Genomic DNA, 25,535 nt, shown 5'->3' with positions numbered 1-25,535 from the left:
TTTGCCCCCTTTTTTTTCCCCCTTGCTTTGTTTGTATGCCCTGTCCTCTGTATGCCCTGTTTTCCCCGTGCTCTTGTGACGCCCTGGGCAAGCCAGGGGTCACAGGTAATGACATCACCACACCTTACACCCCGGATAGGTACACCAAAGCTAAACCTAAAATCCTTGTTGCCTTCCTCCAGGGGCTGATGTCCACACCAGGGGGTGGGCCAGGCGGTTGGCTCCGCCCACCCAGGAGTTCACAGTCCTGGAGGCGGGAAAACCAAGCAGTTAGGAGTTGAAGAGAGAGTGAAGTGGTAGGGAAGCAAGTGAAAGGAGTTGAAGTAGTGAAAGAGAAAAGTGACAGTTGAAAGCCTGAAGTTGGTTCGGGTGTGTGCCCCGGACTGAGACAGCAAGGTTAGCAGACGGCGGTGACCATCTGCAGGAGAGGCTGATCGGAGGTTGCCGAAAGTACCGTGGACGGGTGGTGGCCCGGTGGTACCGGACCGGTATACGAAGAGAAGCCAGCACCATTGGCAGGGGCCTTTCGGATCCCGGCAAGGCTTGGAGTCGCCGTGAATTTGCCAAATCCGTCAGTGAAGGGGACCTCCGGGTCTCCAAACAACTAAGTCCCGATTGAAGGCAACAGTCCAACCGTATGAGAGAGAAACCGCCACCGCCAAGGCACCAGTTTCTCAGGGCCAGCGCCTGCGGGCAAAGTGGGGCTCCTCCGGCCCATATCCAAGTCAGGGAGCGGGTTACCGGTGGGAACCCATCGCTACCAACATTACACAAGGTGCAGGGAAAGAGACAGTCACCGTTAACTACCGGGGAAAAGCAACAGCAGCCGTCCGTGGGAACCGTCTTTCCAGCCGTGTGTTTTACCGAGAACTGTGTCAACGTCTCAGGCTGAGTGAGTACCACCGTGCCGTACGGCACAGCGCTGCCCCCGCGACCCTGCACCTCACCAGGCCCCACACCCGGCCTGCCATCCATCCCTACCCCATCACCGGGCCCCGGGACAACCAACCCCCTACCCACGGAGGAGAGGAATAACAACAAAGCTGCTCCCTGTCACCGCTCCCGGGATCCCCATACAGAGCAGCGGTGGTGTCCACACAATCACCACAACCGTGGGTGGCGTCACGGACAATAAATCCCCAAAAACCAATTCCCTTTTCACTCACGGGCGAGGAGCGCCGCTCGAGTCCCCGGGATCCGGCCCATCGCTCGAGACACCGAGCAGCAGAGGCCGCAGCAGCAGCGGCAGCCGGACCCAAGCAGTGGGAGAGCGCGGCGTCCCCTCCTCCGCCCGCGACAACTTGGCGTCACGAACAGGATCTTACCGCTCTGCCGTTGGGTAGAGGTGCGCCTTGTTACCGCCGGAGGTGTCCGGCCGGAAGATTTCAGAAGCCTCAATCTTTGGCGCGAAAAGTTCCCGCTCGAGCGTCTTCTCGAGTAGTGGAGGCGCGAAGGCCAAAACCCCGCCCAGATAGAGGAGGGGCCGGAAAGAGGCTAAGGGGGATGAAATGGCGACTGGTCGCATGTAGCCGCGGCTATAAAAGCGGGGACGCCAGGACTCTGCAGCCATCTTGTTCCTGGGAGAAGCCGCCAGCAACATGTGGATGCCGTCCCGAAGCACCGTAGCCCCCGCGCCTGGAACCGCGGCGTGGGTGGAAATCCGGACCGCGCAGCTCTACCAGAGGCTGCAGGTCAAAATGCAGCTCCTCATGGAGGAGTGGGAGACCGACATGGCGGATGTCATAGCGACCGTGCGGAGACGCGAGGAGGAAGCTGCGGAAGGGAGGGTGAGTGACCCACGCCCCGATGCCCTTGAAGGGCCGGTCATCGCGGCTGCGGGACCCGGTCTGAACCCTCTCGCCCTGCTACCTCCCTCGCCACCCGTACCGGAAGCCGTGACCCCGCCACTAGGCCCGCTGCCACCGCAACCGGTAGCGATACCCAGCATGTCCGCCCAGGCGGACCGACCTGTAGCCGGAGCCTGTAGCTGACCGGAGGTGCTGCCGTGGAAAGCCCCGAAACCCGAACCGGAGGCGTCCCCCGAGAAAGTCCCCGAGCCGGAGCCGATAGCCCGCTCCGTGCCGAAGGCCCAGCAGAGGAAAGTCCCTGTGCCCATCCCCCACACCTCGGCTGAGGTTGCGCCGGGTTGCCGCTGCAAGGTGGCGTCCAATGCCAAGTCACCGCGGGACCTGCCGCCCAGATCACCAGCAGTGGGCAGTTTCCAACAGGTCCCGCGGGGCCCGACCCGTGCGCCGGAGCTCGCAACAGTGCCATACTGGGACAGGGAGCAGGTACTGTTGGGCCTGGAAATCGAGGAGAGAGAAAGAAGGAAGGCGGAGATGGTGGCCCGTACGATACGGGAGAAGGAGAGCCTGAGACAAGCGACCTTCCGTGTCCGGGGCCCGCTGTATGAGGGGCAGGTGAGGCGGTTTGATGCCCGCCGGGGCTATGGATTCATTTATGAACCGGGCCTGGAGGCCAAAGTGTTTATAGCCCGGCGGGATGTTAATGCTCACCTGCCAGAAGAGCACCCAGGCCGCAACTTGATGCCAGGGGACCTTGTACAATACACCCGGCACTGCGGGGAGAGGGGGTGGTTTGCGCTGGATGCAAAGTTAAGGGGCTGCCAGGAGGCCCGTGTGAGCGCCGCGCCCCCTCCCTCAGGTGATGTCGAAGACTCAGAGTAAAGGCAGCGGGATACCGTTGCACAGTCCCCGTTGGGACCCCCTGTGTGTGTGTTTTAAAGTTCTGAAAGTTATGAGAAAATGAAAATGATCACCGAAGTCTCATCTGATTGTCTGCAACCGTGATTTGAAACCGGCAGTTGCCGGCATTGTTGTCTCCGTGGGGACCGCTTGAAAAGTTGCGTAAGGGACTCCTTACGGACAAGCCCGAGAACTTGCAGGGCAACCACAAACGTTAGTGGCATGTAAAAATGTTTTGTTGCAGCTTACCGTTACCGCCTCCGGAGAGGCAGGTTGGAGGGAGGGCCCGCAGTGGAGCAGGCTGGGGCCCAGCCACCACCGGAACCGGTGGCTACCCTCTGGAGGGGAAGGACAGATCCCGCTCGGGTAACTTGGTTCAGGACTGGGGTCAAGGGGTGCTGCCTGTTTCTTAGGGGCAGCATCAGGGCCAGGTTACTTGGGTGGGAGAGAGCGGCAGCCGCAACCGTTAAAACCGTTACCGTAATGTTTAAGAAAAGTGCCTCCCGTTGTGGGATGATGTTATTTTATTTGTATTATGCTTTTATCTTTTTTCAGAAAAATAAAACCGGTGTTGGACGGGCAGCCTGCGGACGGTCTGCATTTTGCTAAGGGGGAATGTGACGCCCTGGGCAAGCCAGGGGTCACAGGTAATGACATCACCACACCTTACACCCTGGATAGGTACACCAAAGCTAAACCTAAAATCCTTGTTGCCTTCCTCCAGGGGCTGATGTCCACACCAGGGGGTGGGCCAGGCGGTTGGCTCCGCCCACCGAGGAGTTCACAGTCCTGGAGGTGGGAAAACCAGGCAGTTAGGAGTTGAAGAGAGAGTGAAGTGGTAGGGAAGCAAGTGAGAGGAGTTGAAGTAGTGAAAGAGAAAAGTGACAGTTGAAAGCCTGAAGTTGGTCCGGGTGTGTGCCCCGGACTGAGACAGCAAGGTTAGCAGACGGCGGTGACCGTCTGCAGCAGAGGCTGATCGGAGGTTGCCGAAAGGACCGTGGATGGGTGGTGGCCCGGAGGTACCGGACCGGTATACGAAGAGAAGCCAGCACCATTGGCAGGGGCCTTTCGGATCCCGGCAAGGCTTGGAGTCGCCGTGAATTTGCCAAATCCGTCAGTGAAGGGGACCTCCGGGTCTCCAAACAACTAAGTCCCGATTGAAGGCAACAGTCCAACCGTATGAGAGAGACACCGCCACCGCCAAGGCACCAGTTTCTCAGGGCCAGCGCCTGCGGGCAAAGTGGGGCTCCTCCGGCCCATATCCAAGTCGGGGAGCGGGTTACCGGTGGGAACCCATCGCTACCAACATTACACAAGGTCCAGGGAAAGAGACAGTCACCGTTAACTACCGGGGAAAAGCAACAGCAGCCGTCCGTGGGAACAGTCTTTCCAGCCGTGTGTTTTACCGAGAACTGTGTCAACGTCTCAGGCTGAGTGAGTACCACCGTGCCGTACAGCACAGCGCTGCCCCCGTGACCCTGCACCTCACCAGGCCCCACACCCGGCCTGCCATCCATCCCTACCTCATCACCGGGCCCCGGGACAACCAACCCCCTACCCACAGAGGGGAGGAATAACAACAAAGCTGCTCCCTGTCACCGCTCCCGGGATCCCCATACAGAGCAGCGGTGGTGTCCACACAATCACCACAACCGTGGGTGGCGTCACGGACAATAAATCCCCAAAACCAATCCCCTTTTCACTCACGGCCGAGGAGCGCCGCTCGAGTCCCCAGGATCCGGCCCATCGCTTGAGCCACCGAGCAGCAGAGGCCGCAGCAGCAGCGGCAGCCGGACCCGAGCAGTGGGAGAGCGCGGCGTCCCCTCCTCCGCCCGCGACACTCTGTTTGCCCCGTGCTCTGTTTGCCCCGTGCTCTGTTTGCCCCGTGCTCTGTTTGCCCCGTGCTTTGTTTGCCCCGTCCTCTCCATGTTTGCCCCGTCCTCTCCATGTTTGCCCCGTGCTCTCCATGTTTGCCCCGTGCTCTCCATGTTTGCCCCGTGCTCTGTATGCCCCGTGCTCTCCATGTTTGCCCCGTGCTCTGTATGCCACGTGCTCTCCATGTTTGCCCCGTGCTCTGTTTGCCCCGTGCGCTATTTGCCCCGTGCTCTGTTTGCCCCGTGCTCTGTTTGCCCCGTGCTCTGTTTGCCCCATGCTCTGTTTGCCCCGTGCTCTGTTTGCCCCGTGCTTTCCATGTTTGCCCCGTGCTCTCCATGTTTGCCCCGTGCTCTCCAGGTTTGCCCCGTGCTCTCCATGTTTGCCCCGTGCTCTGTATGCCCCGTGCTCTCCATGTTTGCCCCGTGCTCTGTAAGCCACGTGCTCTCCATGTTTGCCCCGTGCTCTGTTTGCCCCGTGCGCTGTTTGCCCCGTGCTCTGTTTTCCCCGTGCTCTGTTTGCCCCGTGCTCTGTTTGCCCCATGCTCTGTTTGCCCCATGCTCTGTATGCCCCATGCTCTGTATGCCCCGTGCTCTGTATGCCCCGTGCTCTGTCTGTATGCCCCATGCTCTGTCTGTATGCCCCGTGCTCTCCATGTTTGCCCCGTGCTCTGTATGCCCCGTGATCTCCATGTTTGCCCCATGCTGTTTGCCCCGTGCTCTGTTTGTATGCCCCGTGCTCTGTATGCCCCATGCTCTGTTTGCCCCGTGCTCTGTTTGCCCCGTGCTCTGTTTGCCCCATGCTCTGTTTGCCCCGTGCTCTGTCTGTTTGCCCCGTGCTCTGTATGCCTCGTGCTCTGTATGCCTCATGCTCTGTATGCCACGTGCTCTGTATGCCACGTGCTCCCATGTTTGCCCCGTGTTGGCACTGTCCCCCCACACCTTGGCACAGCCGCACACAGCTTAAAAAAAAAGAAAAAAAATCACCTTCTAACACCGCTCCACCGCGCGGCCACAAGACACCGGCGCCGCCTACTGACGCTCCTCCATCTCCTAGGCAACAGGCCTGCGGCCCAGGAGAGAATGCGTGTCAGAGGGAGGAGAAATGTCTCCTCTGCTAAACACCACTTTGAACTGCCGGCGAGATCACATCGGCAGTTCAAGTGGCTCAGTGTGGTGACAGCGCGTGTGCCAGAACAAAGGGCTCTGCGTGCCCAGTCTGGCACGCGTGCCATAGGTTCGCCATCACTGGTCTAGTGGATCTCCATCCTCATCTTGACCGGAACGTTCTTTGCTGTTCTGCCTGTAACAGTGGGTAATTACAGAGCAGACAATTACTAAGAATTGGTGCAAAATATGCCTACTAAGTTCAGAAATTTGGGAGTTATCTCCATAACCATTTAAACAGGTTTCCAGATAACCTTGGAGACTTTAGCAAGGAACAAGCACCAACACCATATGAACGTGATGGGGGAGAGATATCAAAGCAGATGGGACATTCACATGATGGCAGACGTCTGCAACGTAATTGTCCTGATGATGCACATGAAAGGAAATCGCATAAGCAGCGTTTTTCGAAGCACTGACATTAATCAAAATTAATATTGTTAATTTAATCAAATCATACATATCTTTTTCCTGTCACTGTTAGATATTTTTTTTTGTATAATTTTAGACTTTTTACTTACAACTTGTAACAAGCATAATTATATACTTGCAATTCTGAATGCTTTTCAATCGTGTTGCGCTAATTAATTAGTTAATTATTAACTATTAAATATCTCAGATACTAGAGTCAATCTGGCAAAACTGAAGTCATATTCTTAATCAGCACCATAAATTAAAAATAATGCCATTCAGACATCATTGGCACCAAAATCATTATATACCAGTGTAATCAAACGTTACATGTTTCTGTATTGTTGGTTTTTACTATTACTAAAAGTTACTATTTCAAAAAACTACAAAATAAAAGAGTGATGATGATAATAATAACCAAATAATCCTCAACACTGTACATATACCCTCAATACAAGTAAATGATTTAAAATATATTAATCTGCACCTGATTTAGAAGCTTCCTTTGAGCACAATTGATTCCTCCTATGAAGATCATGTTGGGCATCAGAGGCTTGGGAAAGTCCAAGACAAAGTCCATTCTTATCAGCCAAATAGCTGCATGGCCAAGAATTTCTGGTAAACTTATATCTCTCTTAAAAAACTCAGTGGCCAGTTGCTGGTAGGGAGAATAAAGTATATTACACATAAAGTGTGTACTTAGTTCGAAGAAAAAGTTTTTCACTCGCTGAGGAAAACTCATATGATCCGTCAAGCTGGTCAGCAACCTTGGCACATACGATAATGGTATTGGGCACTTGGAAGCTTCAGCATCTAAATTGCATGGCATTCCGCGCAAGAAAAAAACAGAGGGCACAGAAAGGTGCTCAGCAAGTATCTGACCACATGGAAGCACAGCATCAGTAAAGACAACATCAAAGCTGATCGCCTCTAAGGACTGCATTAGCTGAGAATTGTTCAACATTCGAGCACAGGTGTCTAGTATAAAGGCTGCTCCTAATTTCATCCTTTCTTGAAGCCGTAAGAATTTCTCCAATAAAGGTCTCGGAGTGAAGACTTCATGTGACATAGAAAAGAAATTCTCCTGTAGTTGTTCAAATGTATAAGATACCTGGTAAAACTTCACTTCATAATCTTGCGACGTCCGAAGAAGCAAGTTAATATCTGGTACAAGAACAACAGCATGATGTCCTTTCTGAATCAATGCGTCCACCACAGGGCGCATACTAAGCCAATGGCTCCCATCTACAGGCACCACAAGAAGAGTCCCAGCGTTAACAAGTCCAGACGTTAGTAATACAGTAGTAGTCGTGAGGAATAAAGAGAGTTGCATTCGAGCCATGTCCTTTCTCTCTGTCTCTATAGCATAAAGCTTTTCTCCAAACAGCTTTTACACTTTTGTACTTTAATATGTACAGCCAGCTCTACGTCACAAAACCATAAACTAGGGCACTGTGCCGTGAGCTCTGACCTGTAGATCTGTACTCTCTGCTATTGCACTGATTGTGAAGGTCATAAATGTGTGTAGTAGTTGGAAACTGAGAGTTAAATTTCCTATACGTTCCTGCAGAATATTGGTTATTCACTCCATATACAACGGGGACTTAATCCTTTGAAACAAAAAGACTTTTGTGGAGTAAATATTTGTACATAGATCTTGATATCGTGTTTCAGGTAACTTGGTCTGATGCCAGATGTACAATGCTGAGTCATACCTGGGGGTAAGACATAAACATCTGGGATATCATTGGTCAGCAATAGCAAAGGAGCCAGCAACAGATCTTGATGGTTTCCTAACCTCATTGAATGATGCCAAGCCATGTACGTGCGTGTTTTTCTGCACTTGGTGCTAATAATCAGTACTGAATAATTTGAGAGGATCTGAAAATGTGGTTTCCATTTTTTATCATTTGTAGATCATTTACATGTCCATCCATCCTGCGATTTTCATTACCCCACGACTTTTCCTTCTTGGTGTTGCCATTTCAAAGTTGTGTAGTTTACAGTGTTGTTGTTTTATGTTTTTTTTTCAATGTTTGCACTGTCGCCCTTTTATGCATTGTGATGTCCTTTGTACGCTCGCTCACTTTGTTCCTTTTGACACTATTATGCACATTTATGTATTATTAATGCTCCTGTGATGTCGTCCTACTTCATGCTGTGTAATTTAATCTAATATTAGTATACCTTTTTAGATTGTAAGCTTCTATATTTTTTTCTGCTGTTTATTAATAGGAAAGCATGTTACAAATCATTCAACATAAAAAAGGAGGTAAATGTTCAATTACACAAAGAATGGGCAACACTGGGTAATGCAATCGTACAACTGCAGATCTGTCATGGCTATAAGATGCTCTAGTACCGGGTAACATATTATCCATGACCGCTCCTATCAGCTATTCCAAGCAGCACCAAAATATTGAGATAGATTTACAAAACAAAATGGAGATGAGTTTTTATTTCTTCTCATAGTTGAGTATGCTGTATTAAAGAGCCCAACTTTCTCACCACCAGCCCTCTTACCTAAAAGGGTTGTCCACTACTAGGACAACCCCTTCTGATCCTTCTGATTCCACATTGTTCTCCCCAGTACAATATAAAAGCCTGTACTCACCTCCAGTGGTGGCGCGGTTCCTGAGGTGTCTGGGCTCCTGAGGTGTCTGGGCTCATGGTGCCAGCGCTCACTTGATGTTGTGACATCACGGGAGCCGTGTGTCCAATCATCATCGGCTTGTCTCCCCCACCTTCGGACAGAAGAGTTAATTAGCAGGAAGTGAGCAATGTAGCTGCTCCACACTTTCTATTGATTGCTCCTTTGTCCAAAGGCGGGGAGACAGAAGCCGATGCTGATTGGACACCATCTCCTATCTCAGTAATGGGAAAGTCTTCACACAATACAGATTTTACCTCCGAATTGAGAATTTTCATAATGACTGATCATCTCTGGCAGATAAAGATGCAAATTTGTCTGATAAGATATATTACAAAGTTGCTTGATTTCATGTGTACTATTGATTTATGAAATGAAAATTAAAAAGACGGTTACACTTAAAAGGGGGCGCACTGGCACTGTAAGAGAATTTATCAGCAGGTTTTTGCTATATAATCTGAGGACAGCATGAGGTAGGTGTTAAAACAAAGAGTTCATGGATGTGTCATAGGATACCTCCTGTGTGGTTGTTTACTTGAAGCACCACACTCCAGCGGGGGAGTGGGGAGAGGGAATTCAGCGCTGGAGTCGCCCCTGTCATTTACTCACCCTCCAGTGGCTTCACCATTTACCAACGCCACTTTGGTCCTGCAGGGCCATCTTGTGAATGGAACTTCTGACTTTCCGGAAGTCAGGAGTTATGTCAGAAGCTCCCAATGCATTTCTGGGAGCAAGAACGAGGTTCTCATAGATTTGTATTGAGGTATGACCTCTGGCATGCCCCATGAAACACTGGAGCTGCCGGCAGATCACAAGTCGACGGGGAATGACGATAGACGATGAAGCTACTGGAGCTTCAGTATAATACTAGGGCAGGGAACTTACATTTAAAGCTTCACTCCAGCACTGCAGTAAAAAAAAATGTTGGGTACTTTAATCAGAGTGTTTAATCACTAGGACATTATCATTGCTGTGACTTACTGGCTCGTACCATGTTGTTAGACTCCGCTCCCTCTTGTGATTAGCAGCTCACTGTCTATAGACATTGTACATAGAGATAGTGAATTATTGCTCCATTCAGTGATACAATCATAACTGCTCTAATATCGGCCACATGGAGAATGTGGGCTTCAAGTAGGGAAGAGAAACCCCACCATACACCAGAAAATTCACTCCAACTTTACTACTTTGTAATTAAAAAAAGAGACATACACTAAACAGGGGTCAGTAATGTTACGCACTCAAAACCTACAAACACTACCCTGGAAAAACTCAGACAATTTTATTTCAAAAATATCTTTATTATTAAAAATTGTAGAACAATAGTACAGCAGAAAAAGTGAATAATAAACCAATCAGATATGCCCCATGGCACTGTATAATCGTCAGTTTGCCAAAATTAAATATCACAACAATATATCATACATTAGTTATCATAATGACAGACGATAAAATATAGCATCAGATAAAAAATTATGAAATGCCAAACAAAGGGGTCACAAAAATGATGTAATAGGAAATAATTCACAAAGAAAAGACACAGGCTGATTAGGTAGCAACTAAGACTAGATGGTATTATATAGGCAGATAGATAGTAGTAACAGTATAGTAACAATCAATACCAAAAGGCTTATAATAAAGCCTGGTATATAAATAAGGAAATCCAATATCAAAATGCCAACTGAAATGTAACACAGTGCTACAAATTATAACACCCTGACGCGTTTCGCCGTGGCTTTCTCCAATAATATCTATCTGCTGGACATCTGGTGTCTGATAAGAACCCTGAACTTTACAGGCTGTGGGGCCGAGCATTCGGCTGGCTGTGCGGGCTGCGGTAGTTGTGCTATAGCGGAAGCTGCAGTGGCTTTGCGGCGGGTGTCCCAGATGCTCTGGATTCAAATAACGGTGCCTGGAGTCAGTGCGTGCGGAGATGGAGCTGTCGGCTGAGAGCTCCATCTGTGCACGCGATGCTCCTGGTGCCATTTCTTTGAGGCTCGGACCGTCGACAGAGCATCTGGGACACCCGCCGCACCGACCTGCTCCCCACAGCTACCACAGCTTCCGCTACTAGCACAGACCCACCGCTGCCAGCACAGATCCACCGCTGCCAGCACAGACCCACCACTGCCACCACAGACCCCACCAGCACCACCCTTGCCTCCTGTGACTCCACTCCATCAGCACTGTTGACCCCCCCCCCTCCGGTAAGACAACACCAGAGTATAAGACGGACCCCATTTTTTTATTCTTATCTCTAAACTTGTGGTGCGCCTTATAATCCGATGCGTCTTATAAAATGAAAAATACGGTAGATTAGTGTTAGATTATATAGGACTATCTGTATATTATATTAGATGCCTTATGTGTCATCACACACTGATTATACAGATCAAAATCTGGAATCTGATTTATGGCATCTGTCATAGCCATTTCTCTGTTTTCATGTATGGCAAGTTGACATGTCAGATGACGTCACATGTATAAGGAATCCCTATCCATCTGCATGTTCAGCGTTATGTTGATTTCTGGCATGGGAGCATTGAAATATAGAACTGGGACCTTGATTGGTCTTAATACAAGTTGATGGTTTTTATGTGCCCTTAACATTTAATACCAAGCTTGAAAGGTGATGGCATAGAAAATCTGGCCTAGTTTGAGGCAATAGCAAATGTTATTTCTGTTCTTCAAATAAAAGGCCTAAACACGTCCTATACGGCCACCGGCCTATTTCCAGTTCTTCTGTCGGCCAGTTTATGAATGCCACATAAGGGATCTGATATGATATAACTGTCCTATGTTTCAGTTAGTTGTAGTACAGCCTTGGTGCAGGGTTCTTGAACTGATCACCTTTTCTTGGGGTCAAGAAGGATTTTTTTCCCTGTGGCACAAATTGGCTCAATGAGTCCAGGCTTTTTGCCATCTTCTAGATCAATGGGTTTAGATTTAAGGAGAGACTGTATTCAATAAAGTGTTCAAAAATGAATGATCTGTCTCCTCATTTCTTTATATTATATAACACGAGGTATTTGCATACACTAGTTCTCAATTTTAGGATTTATGGCTGCTACAATAAATCAAACCGAAATAAAAGGTTTATATAATTACACTAACAAGCAAAAAGAGTAACAATGTTTAGAATTTTTGACTTTCAGGCTTCATATCTCACCTTCTACTACATCTTTGAGAGTGAGACTACCTTCATTTTATAGACAATCCTCAATAAATTTGACTTGCAACTATTTAGCATATGATTAGTTATGCAGATTCTTGTCATGTCATCTCATTGTTACTGTTTTGCTCCTGGTGTTTAAAAAAATAAATTTCTTTCTGTATACTACAACTTACAACCTGATCTCAAATTTTCTAATAGCCCAGTGTGTTATTAAGTTGTTTCCCAAGCTAAAAGGTCACTGGTTGGAATCGAGGAGCAGCCATGAAGAAGATTTCCCAAGAAAAGTGAAACAGTATCATCCACATCATTGATAGTGGTCTCTTGGCTAAGAAAATTGCCAAACGGTATCATGTGAGACCATGACAGTTGGACGAATAGGAAATTAAGTCTGTCCATCCATTCCAAAAACAAGAGGTGGACGTCCAAGCAAAATATCAGCGTCAACAAGTCGGCTCATCACAAGATCTATCAGTTCTGGTGCGGCAAACATGGCAGTGGAGGTGGCTCGTATGCTTCATAATAGTGTGATCACAGATGTTCATGCAAACACTCTGCAATGCATGTTACACAAGTCTGCAATGGTGGCCGGAAAAGGAAAAGAAGCCTTGACTTCAATAACGTCATAAGAAGCGTCGGCTCAAGTTTGCAAACAACTACAAAAAGTGGACAGTAGAAGATTGGAAACTAGTGATTTGTAACGATGAGACAAAAGTCAAGAGACTAGGCTCTCATAGGTGCAAAGGGTCAGGAAGAAACAAGGAAAAAAGAAGCTAACGGATCGAGAATTTGAAGGAACTCTTAATTTTGGTGGAGAAAGCCTGATGATATGGGGCTGTTTCACGGTAAAAGGCGTTGGATGCCATAATATGAAGGGGACTATCATGCTACCGAACCCTGGGGCACTACAACTAATTTCCAGGTAGGATGTGTCTTTGAATAATCAGCCACTCCTGATGAAACCAATGCAGAGGAAAATGCGTTGAGTGTAATAAGGATGTGATAAGTACAACAAATTGATAGAATGCAATAACCCTGTTTTATTGTGACTCATCTGAGTGGTGTGACGCACTGGGCGTTATAGTGCAGAATGGCACTGTCCATATACAGGGAACATAAGGCTTTTATTTTCAGCCTTCCAGATCCCATGTAATGCATCATATGGCAGACATATTACATCATATGACATAACATGGGTGCTAACTAATACAACATACCTCTGTCTGATACTACCAGGGGTGCATGTGGGCAAGACTCCACGGTCATATACCTCCAGCTTACATTACCGTGCACATCCACGCACTCCAGTCAGTGCGCACACAGCCCCTTCCAGGGGCCAGCTCCCCTTGAGACTATCTCTCTCTCTCTGTCAGACCATGTGCTCAAGCACTCACATTATATGCTATGAGCCCCACCTACAGGTGGCGGTATGTGGACATTCCCATCTCCAGTAACATTCAAGCCTGCTCTTGTAATGCCTTTAATCAACCTTGTGGCACTACAAGTATCAGAGTAGCCGGTCACCATCCTACATATTCCCCCCTTTTTCTCCAGACCCACGGTCTGGGCTCTTTGGGCCATCAATCACTGACAGTACATCTCAGTTGCCACCTGAGTTGCTTATCTCTCAGCAACTCGCGCTCTGTGGCATAATTCATACGGACAGACTCTCTGTCCCCATTGACATGGGCAACCACCTCAGCACTCGGACATTCCCTGTCCCCAGCCGCCATCTGAAGCCCTTTCAGAGACTCAATATCTGTAAATATACTTATGAACATTCCTTCCAATACCAGTAGTTTACCTATAATAAACCTTACCTTGGTTAGATGTTTTCCTGGTTTACAGTTGACGCCTCCGATGAACACCATGTTGGGCATTATAGGTCTTGGAAATTCAAAGATAAAATCATATCTCATGAGCCAGATGGAAGTTCTGCTGAGAAGCTGCTCAATGGTGACCTCTTTCTTCAGGAAATTTGAGGCCATTTGCTTCCATGGCGAGTATGAAAGTCCACAATACAAGGGCTCTAACATTCTGACTAGTACGTTCTTTACACGCTGGGAAAATGTCATCTTGTCTGAATATTGAGTAGAAGTTCTAGGCACATACGAAAAAGGACTTGGACATTGAGCACTTATATAGTCAAGAGTACAAGGCATTCCCCTTAAATGGTTCACATTGGGCACATCAAGGTGTTCAGCTAGTATTATGCCGCACAGCAGAAATGGATCAGTGAGTAAAGCATCAAACTTTTCATCCTTGAGACTCTGAATAAGTTCTGTGTTATCTAACAAGCTCTTACAAATGTCGCCAAATACCTTAGAGACTTCCTGCATACTATTATACATTGTAATGGCCACACCAGGGAAGGAAGATTGGATAAAATTATCACCTCCAAACTTTTCTAAGATTGATGCTAAGTCTTGATTGCTGTAAGGGATAGGATAAGTAATGGTTGTATAGAAATCGGATTCACCAATTTGTAAGCTGCTTCCACCTGCTACAACCACAACTTTGTGACCAATCTGTGCCAATCTCTCCACCACAGGACGCATGCTGAGCCAGGGACTGCCATCTGTAGCAACTACAAGCAGCTTGCCTCCATTAGCGTGTCTAACAACACAGAAAATGATGATCAGGGCTGCACACAGAGATAAGAATGATAGCTTCATCGCTGCAGAGGTTAATCCAGGAATGAATGCTGATTTGCCTCAATTCACCTTGATGAGCGGTTTTGTGGGTTGGGTTGGACATTTATCAAACTTGTTGGTTAACTCACGGAGCACGGTGAACTCTGAGCAGCCAATTGAAAAGTATAAAAAAATTACTGTGAAATAGTAATGACTTCTACTGTCTAAGACAGCAACAATAACTGCCAAGTGCCAAGAAGGAGATAGAGGAGTGGTGCCACCTTTTATGTTGTACAATCAGACAATAATCTGCAGCAACAAAAGGCCCCGTCACACTAAGCAACATCGCTAGCAACATCGCTGGTAACGAACAACTTTTGTGACGTTGCTAGCGATGTTGCTGTGTGTGACATCCAGCAACAACCTGGCCCCTGCTGTGAGGTCGTTGGTTGTTGCTGAATGTCCTGGGCCATTTTTTAGTTGTTGCTGTCCCGCTGTGAAGCACAGATCGCTGTGTGTGACAGCGAGACAGCAACAACTAAATGTGCAGGCAGCAGGAGCCGGCTTCTGCTGAGGCTGGTAACTAATGTAAACATCGGGTAACCAAGAAGCCCTGTCCTTGGTTACCCGATATTTACCTTTGATACCAGCCTCCTCCGCTCTCACTGCCTGTGCTGCCGGCTCCTGCTCTGTGCACATGTAGCTGCAGCACACATCAGGTAATTAACCCGATGTGTGCTGTAGCTAGGAGAGCAAGGAGCCAGCGCTCAGTGTGCGCTGCTCCCTGCTCTGTGCACATTTAGCTGCAGCACACATCGGGTTAATTAACCTGATGTGTGCTGTAACTAGGAGACTGGGGGCTGGTCACTGGTTGCTGGTGAGCTCACCAGCAACTCGTGTAGCGACGCTCCAGCGATCCCTGCCAGGTCAGGTTGCTGGTGGGATCGCTGGAGCGTCGCAGTGTGACAGCTCACCAGCAACCTCCTAGCAACTTACCAGCGATCCCTATCGTTGTTGGGATCGCTGGTAAGTTGCTTAGTGTGACTGGACCTAAAGTCTCTTAAAATCTATTGCCGAAAAGGGAATCTGTCAGCAGGTTTTCGCTACCTTATCTGAGAGCAGCATTATGTAAGCAAGGGGAGTCTGACTCCAACAATGTATCACTTCGCTTACTGGGTACAGCTACTTTGATATAATAAAAGATTTTATTTTTTGCATATCGCAGAGCTTAAATCACACCAATCACCAGGATTTATCTATATAACCTAAAGCTAGTGCTATACTGGCACTATCAGGCTGATTCTATACATACCTTTACTTGTCAGCTAGGATGTATAGGTTTTGAAACACAAGCAAATAAAGTTTGTAAAATCATCAGCTTGTTGAGTGACAGCAGCTGCAGCAACTGATAGCTGGGGTGGGTATTCATAGTTTATACCAGGAAACAATGTTTTTCTGTTGCCTGAGGCCCTACCTCTTCTGGTTACATGGGTATGACATCATCACAGATCCTTTTAGTCACAAAGTAAAATGATTGTATAATAGAATTACCATAAATAACAGGGGGAGGAATTAACTATGAATATCCACCACAGCTATCAACCGCTGCAGCTGCTGTCACTCAACAAGCTGCTGATTTTACAAACTTTACGTGCTTGTATTTCAAAACCTATAAATCTGAACTGACAACTAAGGGGTACTTTACGCGTTGCGACATCGCTACCGCTATATCGTCGGGGTCACGGTTGTTGTGACGCATATCCGGCGTCGGTAGTGACATCGCAATGTGTAAATCCTAGGAGCGACGATGAACGAGCGCAAAACAGTCAAAAATCGCTGATCTGTGTCACATCGTTCATTTTCATAATGTCGCTCCAGCTGCAGATACGATGTTGTTTGTCGCTCCTGCGGCGTCACACATCGCTGTGTGTGAAGCTGCAGGAATGACAAACATCTTCTTACCTGCATCCACCGTCAATGCGGAAGGGAGAAGGTGGGCGGGATGTTATGTCCCGCACATCTCCGCCCCTCCACTTCTATTGGCCGGCCGCTTAGTGACGTCGCAGTGACGCCGAACGCACCTCCCCCTTGAAGGAGGGATTGTTTGGCGGTCACCGCGACGTCGCCGACCAGGTATGTGCGTGTGAAGCTGCCATAGCGATTAGGTTCGCTACGGCAGCAATCACAAGATATCGCATGTATGACGGGGGCGGGTGCTATCGCGCTGGATATCGCTAGCAAATGCTAGCGATGTTGCAACGTGTAAAGTACCCCTAAAGGTAAGTATAGAATCAACCTGATAGTGCCAATATAGTAATCCATATAAATCACTCCAGTGACCATTTCAAAACATATAATTAATCTTTATTATCATGATTAAAAAAACATATACACAAAGGACAATTTAGTACATAATTAAAAAGCAGATGAGGTGTAAAACGGAGGGTCTGTCAAAATAACCACTAGTCAAGGTTATAATATGAAACCATACAGCTCCATGAAGCACACCATTGATCCTCAAGTGTATTACACATAAGGTGATTTTTTAATCAGCTGAGCCCATCAGGGGTTAATATATGGTGGTTTTCATAGAGCTTTTAGGTGAAAAGCATCATTCAAATATAACAAGCAGGAGAATCACATGGAGAGATACATTTGAATTAAACACTATTAAATGCAATGCATATATCATCAGTGCATCAATCCATATAAAGCTGATATTCAACAGTTTGTTAGGGTATAATACCTGGTAAAGACAGACCCCCCCACACCACTCCAACGATCGTTTCACGTAGCTTCGTCAGGGAGTGATGTGAGGGGATATTAGGGCACTTAATATAGCTCCCGCACAGCTGACATATCAATTCAATTAAGCGCTTTGCTTACCGGGCGCTGCCGACACGCGTACCATGGCGTCCCTCCCCCACCATGAGACGCAGGCGCGTCAGGAGAGGCGACATAGTCGCCCATGATGACGCGCCGGCAACCCGAGGTAGGGGGAGGAAAAGCCACGCACGCGCACAGCAGCGTCAGCACTCATAATGCTGTGCATAGACGGAGTAAGCGCCATTTTATTGTATACTTCAGGGAGTCTTCCCAAAAATGGCAACCATTACACAAGCTTTACAAACTTAAATAGATAAGTATTTATTATATCAATTATAAGAAAAGAATTCATAAAGCCATAATGTGCCTGGTTATGTATAGAAGGAAGGAGTAGTAAAAAGCACCAATTCTTTTCAATAACCAGAACACGCATTATATTTAGAAAAAATGCATCTATATTTATATGTAAAGTGCGTTGCATCTTGTATTTTATATTCCTTATTCACAAAGATAATAAGTGCTCCAAATCCCCCCAGTTTAAAATAAAGGAGATAGTATAGTGATGCAGCTGGAGCATCCAGAAGATAATACAATATATGCATATAAATCAGTCCATACAATCAAAAAGTCTTATTATTTTCATAGATCATAGGCTGGGGAGTCACTACAGTAATCAAAATATGGAGAGACATCCAATCAGTATGACATCCACGTGGTCCAAGGGACCCTTCTATAACGATGTCGCAGAGAGGAACGGCATAAGAGTGCCATTGCCCTCTGTACATGGTATAGAAAAAACAAACTCGAAAAAACAGTCAATCTCAAAATTGGAGAAATTCTACAATATCATTGTTTCAAAGGGAAGGGATACCAAACCAGGATCCAGTCCCCTTGGTCATATCGACCCTACTATAACAATACTACAGAGAGGGGCGGCACATAAGGGTGCCGTCGCCCTCTGTGTATGGTATAGAAAATGTAAAAGAGTAACTGGAGCATCCAGGAGGTAATATGGCCATACAGGCAAGACATACAATCTGCACGATACCCACATGGTCCGAAGGACCCTTCTATAGCAATGTCACAGAGAGGGACGGCACAAAGGTGTCCTCGCCCTCTGTACATGGCATAGAAAATACAAATCCCAAACCGGCTATTCTCACCAATCGTAGATGGAGAGATTCTGCAATATCATTATTTCAAAAGACAAGGACACCTGGCAAGGATCCTATTCACATGGTCCTACGGATCCTACTATAGTAATACTGCAGAGAGGGGTGGCACAACAGGGTGCCACCGCCCTCTGTGTATGGCATAGAAAGTACAAAAGGAGAGATATTATAAGGCAATACACAGTCACAATGTGGGCCCGCCATTCAGGGGGTCAGATGACATAGTGCTTGTAGGGTCCAAAACCGGGGGGAATTTTTTCAACACAATGCTCCAGAGAGGATGGCATCAAGGGTGCCAAGCCCTCTGTGAGTGGCATGGAAGAAAAAATGTATATTTATGTGCAACTTGGACCCAATCAATAAGGGTACCCATCCCCTCAGGCTTACAGGAAGTTGGAAAATCCCCATTGGTCATTTAGACCCACTGGTTTCATGCATCTTAACAAGGTAATCCATTTGCATTCCATCTGTCCCAACTTCTTGGTTACGTCACCTCTCCTATTACCCACATGTAGTTTATCAATACCCCGAAATTGGAGACGATGACCCTGACCCGGATGGCATTCCCGAAAATGTTTTGCAATGGGTTTTAGTTTGGCAATCTTTTCTGTTTGGTCTGCAGTAACCGATTCTGCGGCTCTTATGTCCCTTATGTGCTCAAGAATTCTAACGTGAAGTTCGCGTGTAGTCATACCTACATATAATTTTTCGCATGGGCATTGTGCCAGATAAATTACATGTGTGGTTTTACAATTTATATGTTGCAATATTTTGAATGTTCTGTTACCAGAAGCATCCGAGAAGTTTTGAGTTTTCACGACATATTTGCAAGCAGAACAGTTACCGCATTTCCAAGACCCCCATTTCGGTCCCCTAGAATCAAAAATGAATTGGGACGGTGTACCCACATGATGGCTATGTACCAAGAACTCCCGTAGCGTCCTACTTTTTCTTGCTACAAAGAAAGGTTCATTAGTCACAATATTACGTAAATTTGGATCCTGCTTTAGGATTGACCAGTGTTTAGAAATTGCATTGGTCAATTCCGGCCATCTGGAGTGATAAGTGGTGATAAAGCGCATGTGGGTAATAGGAGAGGTGACGTAACCAAGAAGTTGGGACAGATGGAATGCAAATGGATTACCTTGTTAAGATGCATGAAACCAGTGGGTCTAAATGACCAATGGGGATTTTCCAACTTCCTGTAAGCCTGAGGGGATGGGTACCCTTATTGATTGGGTCCAAGTTGCACATAAATATACATTTTTTCTTCCATGCCACTCACAGAGGGCTTGGCACCCTTGATGCCATCCTCTCTGGAGCATTGTGTTGAAAAAATTCCCCCCGGTTTTGGACCCTACAAGCACTATGTCATCTGACCCCCTGAATGGCGGGCCCACATTGTGACTGTGTATTGCCTTATAATATCTCTCCTTTTGTACTTTCTATGCCATACACAGAGGGCGGTGGCACCCTGTTGTGCCACCCCTCTCTGCAGTATTACTATAGTAGGATCCGTAGGACCATGTGAATAGGATCCTTGCCAGGTGTCCTTGTCTTTTGAAATAATGATATTGCAGAATCTCTCCATCTACGATTGGTGAGAATAGCCGGTTTGGGATTTGTATTTTCTATGCCATGTACAGAGGGCGAGGACACCTTTGTGCCGTCCCTCTCTGTGACATTGCTATAGAAGGGTTGTTACGGGGGGCTGTCTGATAATAACTGAAAGGAGTATCAGACAGTCAGGGTCCACCGTGCAAAGACTTTGCTGCAGACTATGGCAGAGTGCAATACCTCTGTTAACTCACAGAAGGATATAATAAGTAAGTAAAGCAATTCCTCCCTTACTTGGAGGGTGTGTGGAATGATCTCTGTTAATAATCACAGAGACAAAGGCAATGTGTGCGAAATGGCACCTACCTAGGTCCGCTCTTCTAGTGGTGCAAAAGAGACGAACAGCAGCGTAAGCCGCACAAAGCTCCTACCTGCGTTCGCTCCACTAGTGTGCGAGGACACGAACCACTAGATATGGCACCTGCCTAGGTCCGCTCTTCTAGTGGTGCAAAAGAGACAAACAGCAGCGTAAGCCGCACAAAGCTCCTACCTCTGTTCGCTCCCCTAGTGTGCGAGGATACGAACAACTGCCAGACGCAGTATAAGGAACGTTACCCTAGCGGCAACGTCCACCTACGAGTAGAATCACAAGGCCCAGCCAGACCATGTGCCTCAGGCACCTGCCTATGTCCGCTCCCCTAAGAGAAAAGGATACGGACAGCAGCCGAAGCTGTAAGGTATAAGAACGCTACCCTGCCGGTAGCGCTCACCTAGCATAGACAGAGGAATGCCTAGAGGAACGCGCACAGAGCGTCTACTCATATGCATGAACCAAGAGGACTGAGCACCATGCGGCGTGTGTCAGGGTCTTATATAGACTCTGTGCCTCATCCAAGATGGAGGACACCAGAGCCAATCCACTGCCAGAACGACAGGAGTGACGTCATGCTGGCCTATCACCGAGCAAGACGTCACAAGCACATGACCAGCGACCAATCGGCATAGAAGGTGTCAGAGACATGTGACCTCGTGTCAGCGATGATGTCACCCGCACATGTGCAATGGCTCCAAGATTGGACTTAGTCTCCGGCGCTCGCACATGTGCAGTAGCAAGAAATCTGGACTTAGTCTCCAGCGCTCGCACATGTGCAGTAGCAAGAAATCTGGACTTAGTCTCCAGCGTTCGCACATGTGCAGTAGCAAGAAATCTGGACTTAGTCTCCAGCGCTCGCACATGTGCAGTAGCAAGAAATCTGGACATAGTCTCCAGTGCTCGCAGCAACCGTAACAAGGGTCCTTCGGACCATGTGGGTATCGTGCAGATTGTATGTCTTGCCTGTATGGCCATATTACCTCCTGGATGCTCCAGTTACTCTTTTACATTTTCTATACCATACACAGAGGGCGACGGCACCCTTATGTGCCGCCCCTCTCTGTAGTATTGTTATAGTAGGGTCGATATGACCAAGGGGACTGGATCCTGGTTTGGTATCCCTTCCCTTTGAAACAATGATATTGTAGAATTTCTCCAATTTTGAGATTGACTGTTTTTTCGAGTTTGTTTTTTCTATACCATGTACAGAGGGCAATGGCACTCTTATGCCGTTCCTCTCTGCGACATCGTTATAGAAGGGTCCCTTGGACCACGTGGATGTCATACTTATTGGATGTCTCTCCATATTTTGATTACTGTAGTGACTCCCCAGCCTATGATCTATGAAAATAATAAGACTTTTTGATTGTATGGACTGATTTATATGCATATATTGTATTATCTTCTGGATGCTCCAGCTGCATCACTATACTATCTCCTTTATTTTAAACTGGAGGGATTTGGAGCACTTATTATCTTTGTGAATAAGGAATATAAAATACAAGATGCAACGCACTTTACATATAAATATAGATGCATTTTTTCTAAATATAATGCGTGTTCTGGTTATTGAAAAGAATTGGTGCTTTTTACTACTCCTTCCTTCTATACATAACCAGGCACATTATGGCTTTATGAATTCTTTTCTTATAATTGATATAATAAATACTTATCTATTTAAGTTTGTAAAGCTTGTGTAATGGTTGCCATTTTTGGGAAGACTCCCTGAAGTATACAATAAAATGGCGCTTACTCCCTCTATGCACAGCATTATGAGTGCTGACGCTGCTGTGCGCGTGCGTGGCTTTTCCTCCCCCTACCTCGGGTTGCCGGCGCGTCATCACGGGCGACTATGTCGCCTCTCCTGACGCGCCTGCGTCTCGTGGTGGGGGAGGGACGCCATGGTACGCGTGTCGGCAGCGCCCGGTAAGCAAAGCGCTTAATTGAATTGATATGTCAGCTGTGCGGGAGCTATATTAAGTGCCCTAATATCCCCTCACATCACTCCCTGACGAAGCTACGTGAAACGATCGTTGGAGTGGTGTGGGGGGGTCTGTCTTTACCAGGTATTATACCCTAACAAACTGTTGAATATCAGCTTTATATGGATTGATGCACTGATGATATATGCATTGCATTTAATAGTGTTTAATTCAAATGTATCTCTCCATGTGATTCTCCTGCTTGTTATATTTGAATGATGCTTTTCACCTAAAAGCTCTATGAAAACCACCATATATTAACCCCTGATGGGCTCAGCTGATTAAAAAATCACCTTATGTGTAATACACTTGAGGATCAATGGTGTGCTTCATGGAGCTGTATGGTTTCATATTATAACCTTGACTAGTGGTTATTTTGACAGACCCTCCGTTTTACACCTCATCTGCTTTTTAATTATGTACTAAATTGTCCTTTGTGTATATGTTTTTTTAATCATGATAATAAAGATTAATTATATGTTTTGAAATGGTCACTGGAGTGATTTATATGGATTATTGATTGAGATGCACTCGGGGACCACGAGATTGTTTTTTTGATAATGATTATCTCCTTGTGAGTAAAATAGTGCCAATATAGCACTGGCTTTAGGTTAGTTTAAACTAACATTACAGGAAAACAAAAACACACTTTCAGATAAGAGACACAAGGCTAAAGCTGGGTTTACACACTGCAACATCTCAAACGACATCGCTGTAACGTCACCGGTTTTGTGACGCAATAGCGATGTTGTTTGCGATGTTGCAGTGTGTGAAACCCATCAGCGACCCGGCCCCTGCTGTGAAGTTGTAATCGTTACAAATCGTTCAGGACCATTCCTAGGTCCTTTGTTTCCCGCTGTGCAGCAAGCATCGCTGGAAAGTTTCAGTGTGTGAAAGACTTTGCAGCGACTTTGTTAGCAACTTCCCTTTCAAAAGGCTGCTTATCAACGTCCCCAACAACCAGCTAGGTCGCTCTGCAGGTCCAGATCGCTGTTGAGTTGTTGGCCAGGTTTGCCTGTTTGACAGCTCACCAGCGACTTAGCAGAGACTTAGGGAGGTCGCTGTTACGTCACAAAACCGGTGACGTTACAGCGATGTCCTTTGCGATGTTGCAGTGTGTAAACCCAGCTTTACTCTAATGCCGGCGTCACACGGTACGATCTATAGTGCGATCGCACGAGCGATCGTACCCGCCCCCATCGTTTGTGCGTCACGGGCAATTAGTTGCCCATTGCGCACAAAGTCGTTAACCTCCGTCACATGTACTTACCTCCCGGACGACCTCGCTGTGGGCGGCGAACATCCTCTTCCTGAAGGGGGAGGGACGTTCAGCGTCACAACGACGTCACACAGCCGCCGGCCAATAGTAGCAGAGGGGCGGAGATGAGAGGGACATAACACCCCGCCCACCTACTTCCTTCCGCATTGCCGGCGGGACGCAGGTAAGATGTGTTCGTCGTTCCCGGGGTGTCACACGGAGCGATGTGTGCTGCCTCGGGAACGATGAACAACCAAAGCACAAAAGGAGGACCGAAATTTTGAAAATGGACGACGTGTCAACGAGCAACGATAAGGTGAGTATTTTTGCTCGTTCACAGTCGTTCGGAGGTGTCACACGGTACGACATCTCTAGCAATGCCGGATATGCGTCACGAATTCCATGACCCCGCCGACATATCGCACGATATACCATACCGTGTGACGCCGGCATTATAGCATGCTGTCTTCAGATTCCCATGAGAAGGCAGAAAATTCCATGCGCACGTTGCTTTTTTTAGGCAGCATTTTGTTTGTCAAATATTTATCAAAATTGTTGCCTAAAAAAAAGCAGCATGTCTCTTCTTCAGTGCGTTTTGGTTGCATTTTCCACCCATTGAAATGAATGAGGTGTCGGAGGTCTCTCTCTATCTCTCTCTCACAGAGATCTCTCTCTCTCACCGATCTCTCTCTCACCGATCTCGCTCTCACACCGATCCCTCTCTCTTACAGATCTCCCTCTCTCACCGATCTCTCCCTCTCTCACCGGTCTCTCCCTCTCTCTCCCACCGATCTCTCTCTCACCGATCTCTCCCTCTCTCACCGGTCTCTCCCTCTCTCTCTCACCGATCTCTCTCTCACCGATCTCTCCCTCTCTCACCGGTCTCTCTCTCACCAATCTCTCTCTCGCCCACACTGATCTCTCTCTCTCACACCGATCTCCCTCTCTCCTTCAAACTCACAGATCACCGGCGCAGCATCGCTGTCACACTGCTACCGCAGCCTCTCCTGCTTCTGAAAATGCCAGCAGCTCATCTCATATTCACTGCTTCCCCTGCTCACCAGTGCCTATGATTGGGTGCAGTCAGATGGCGCAACCACCCTGAGTGACAGCTGTCTCACTGCAACCAATCACAGCCGGCAGTGGGCGGGTCTATTTCGCGCAGTAAAATAAATAATTAACAAAAACAGAGTGCAGCCCCCCCCCAATTTTCATACCAGTCAAGGAAAAGCCACATGGCTGAGGGCTGCTAGGATGGAGAGCCCCACATTATAGGGAACCCCCCAGCCTAAAAATATCAGCCAGCAGCCGCTCGGAAATACTGCATGCATTAGATGCGACAGTCCTGGGACTCTACCCGGCTCATTCCGATTACCCTGGTGCAGTGGCAATCGGGGTAATAAGACGTTAATGGCAGCGCAGTCCTAGCTTAGTGATGACAGGTGTCAATGAGACACCCCCCATTACTAAACTGTAAGTGGAAGTAAATAAACACAAACACCGAAAAATCCTTTATTTGAAATAAACGACAAAAAAAACATCTCTCACCACTTTATTAACCCCTCAAAAACACCTCCAGGTCCAACGTAATCCACACGAGGTCCCACAACACTTCCAGCACTGCTGCATCTGACACTCATAGGGAGCGCTGTAGAACATTGTGAGCTCCATGCAGCAAGTGAAGTGAGTCATGCACTATCAGCGGGACGTCACATAGGTGATTTGCGATCACAGCTGGAGTCCTCCCCCTGTGACAGC

The 25,535-nt window shown here is 47.4% G+C and overlaps 1 protein-coding gene across 3 annotated transcripts in view; it reads right to left on the bottom strand.

The window, feature by feature from the left end:
- Positions 1-25,535, bottom strand: part of LOC142245118 (UDP-glucuronosyltransferase 1A1-like) — a 195,460-nt gene that overhangs the window by 79,843 nt on the left and 90,082 nt on the right. Inside the window, exon 1 of one of the 3 annotated variants that reach the window (XM_075317467.1) lies at positions 6,642-7,496. The exons of the other annotated variants lie outside the window; for them this stretch is intronic. Within the exon in view, the coding sequence (XP_075173582.1) occupies positions 6,642-7,496 (855 nt within the window). Of the gene's footprint in view, positions 1-6,641; positions 7,497-25,535 lie in introns of those variants that run through there. 3 annotated transcript variants of the gene reach the window in all.

The sequence above is a fragment of the Anomaloglossus baeobatrachus genome, chromosome 7 (genome assembly GCF_048569485.1).
Source record: "Anomaloglossus baeobatrachus isolate aAnoBae1 chromosome 7, aAnoBae1.hap1, whole genome shotgun sequence".
NCBI classification, from domain to species: domain Eukaryota; kingdom Metazoa; phylum Chordata; class Amphibia; order Anura; family Aromobatidae; genus Anomaloglossus; species Anomaloglossus baeobatrachus.
This window is presented reverse-complemented; position numbering and strand designations above follow the sequence as displayed.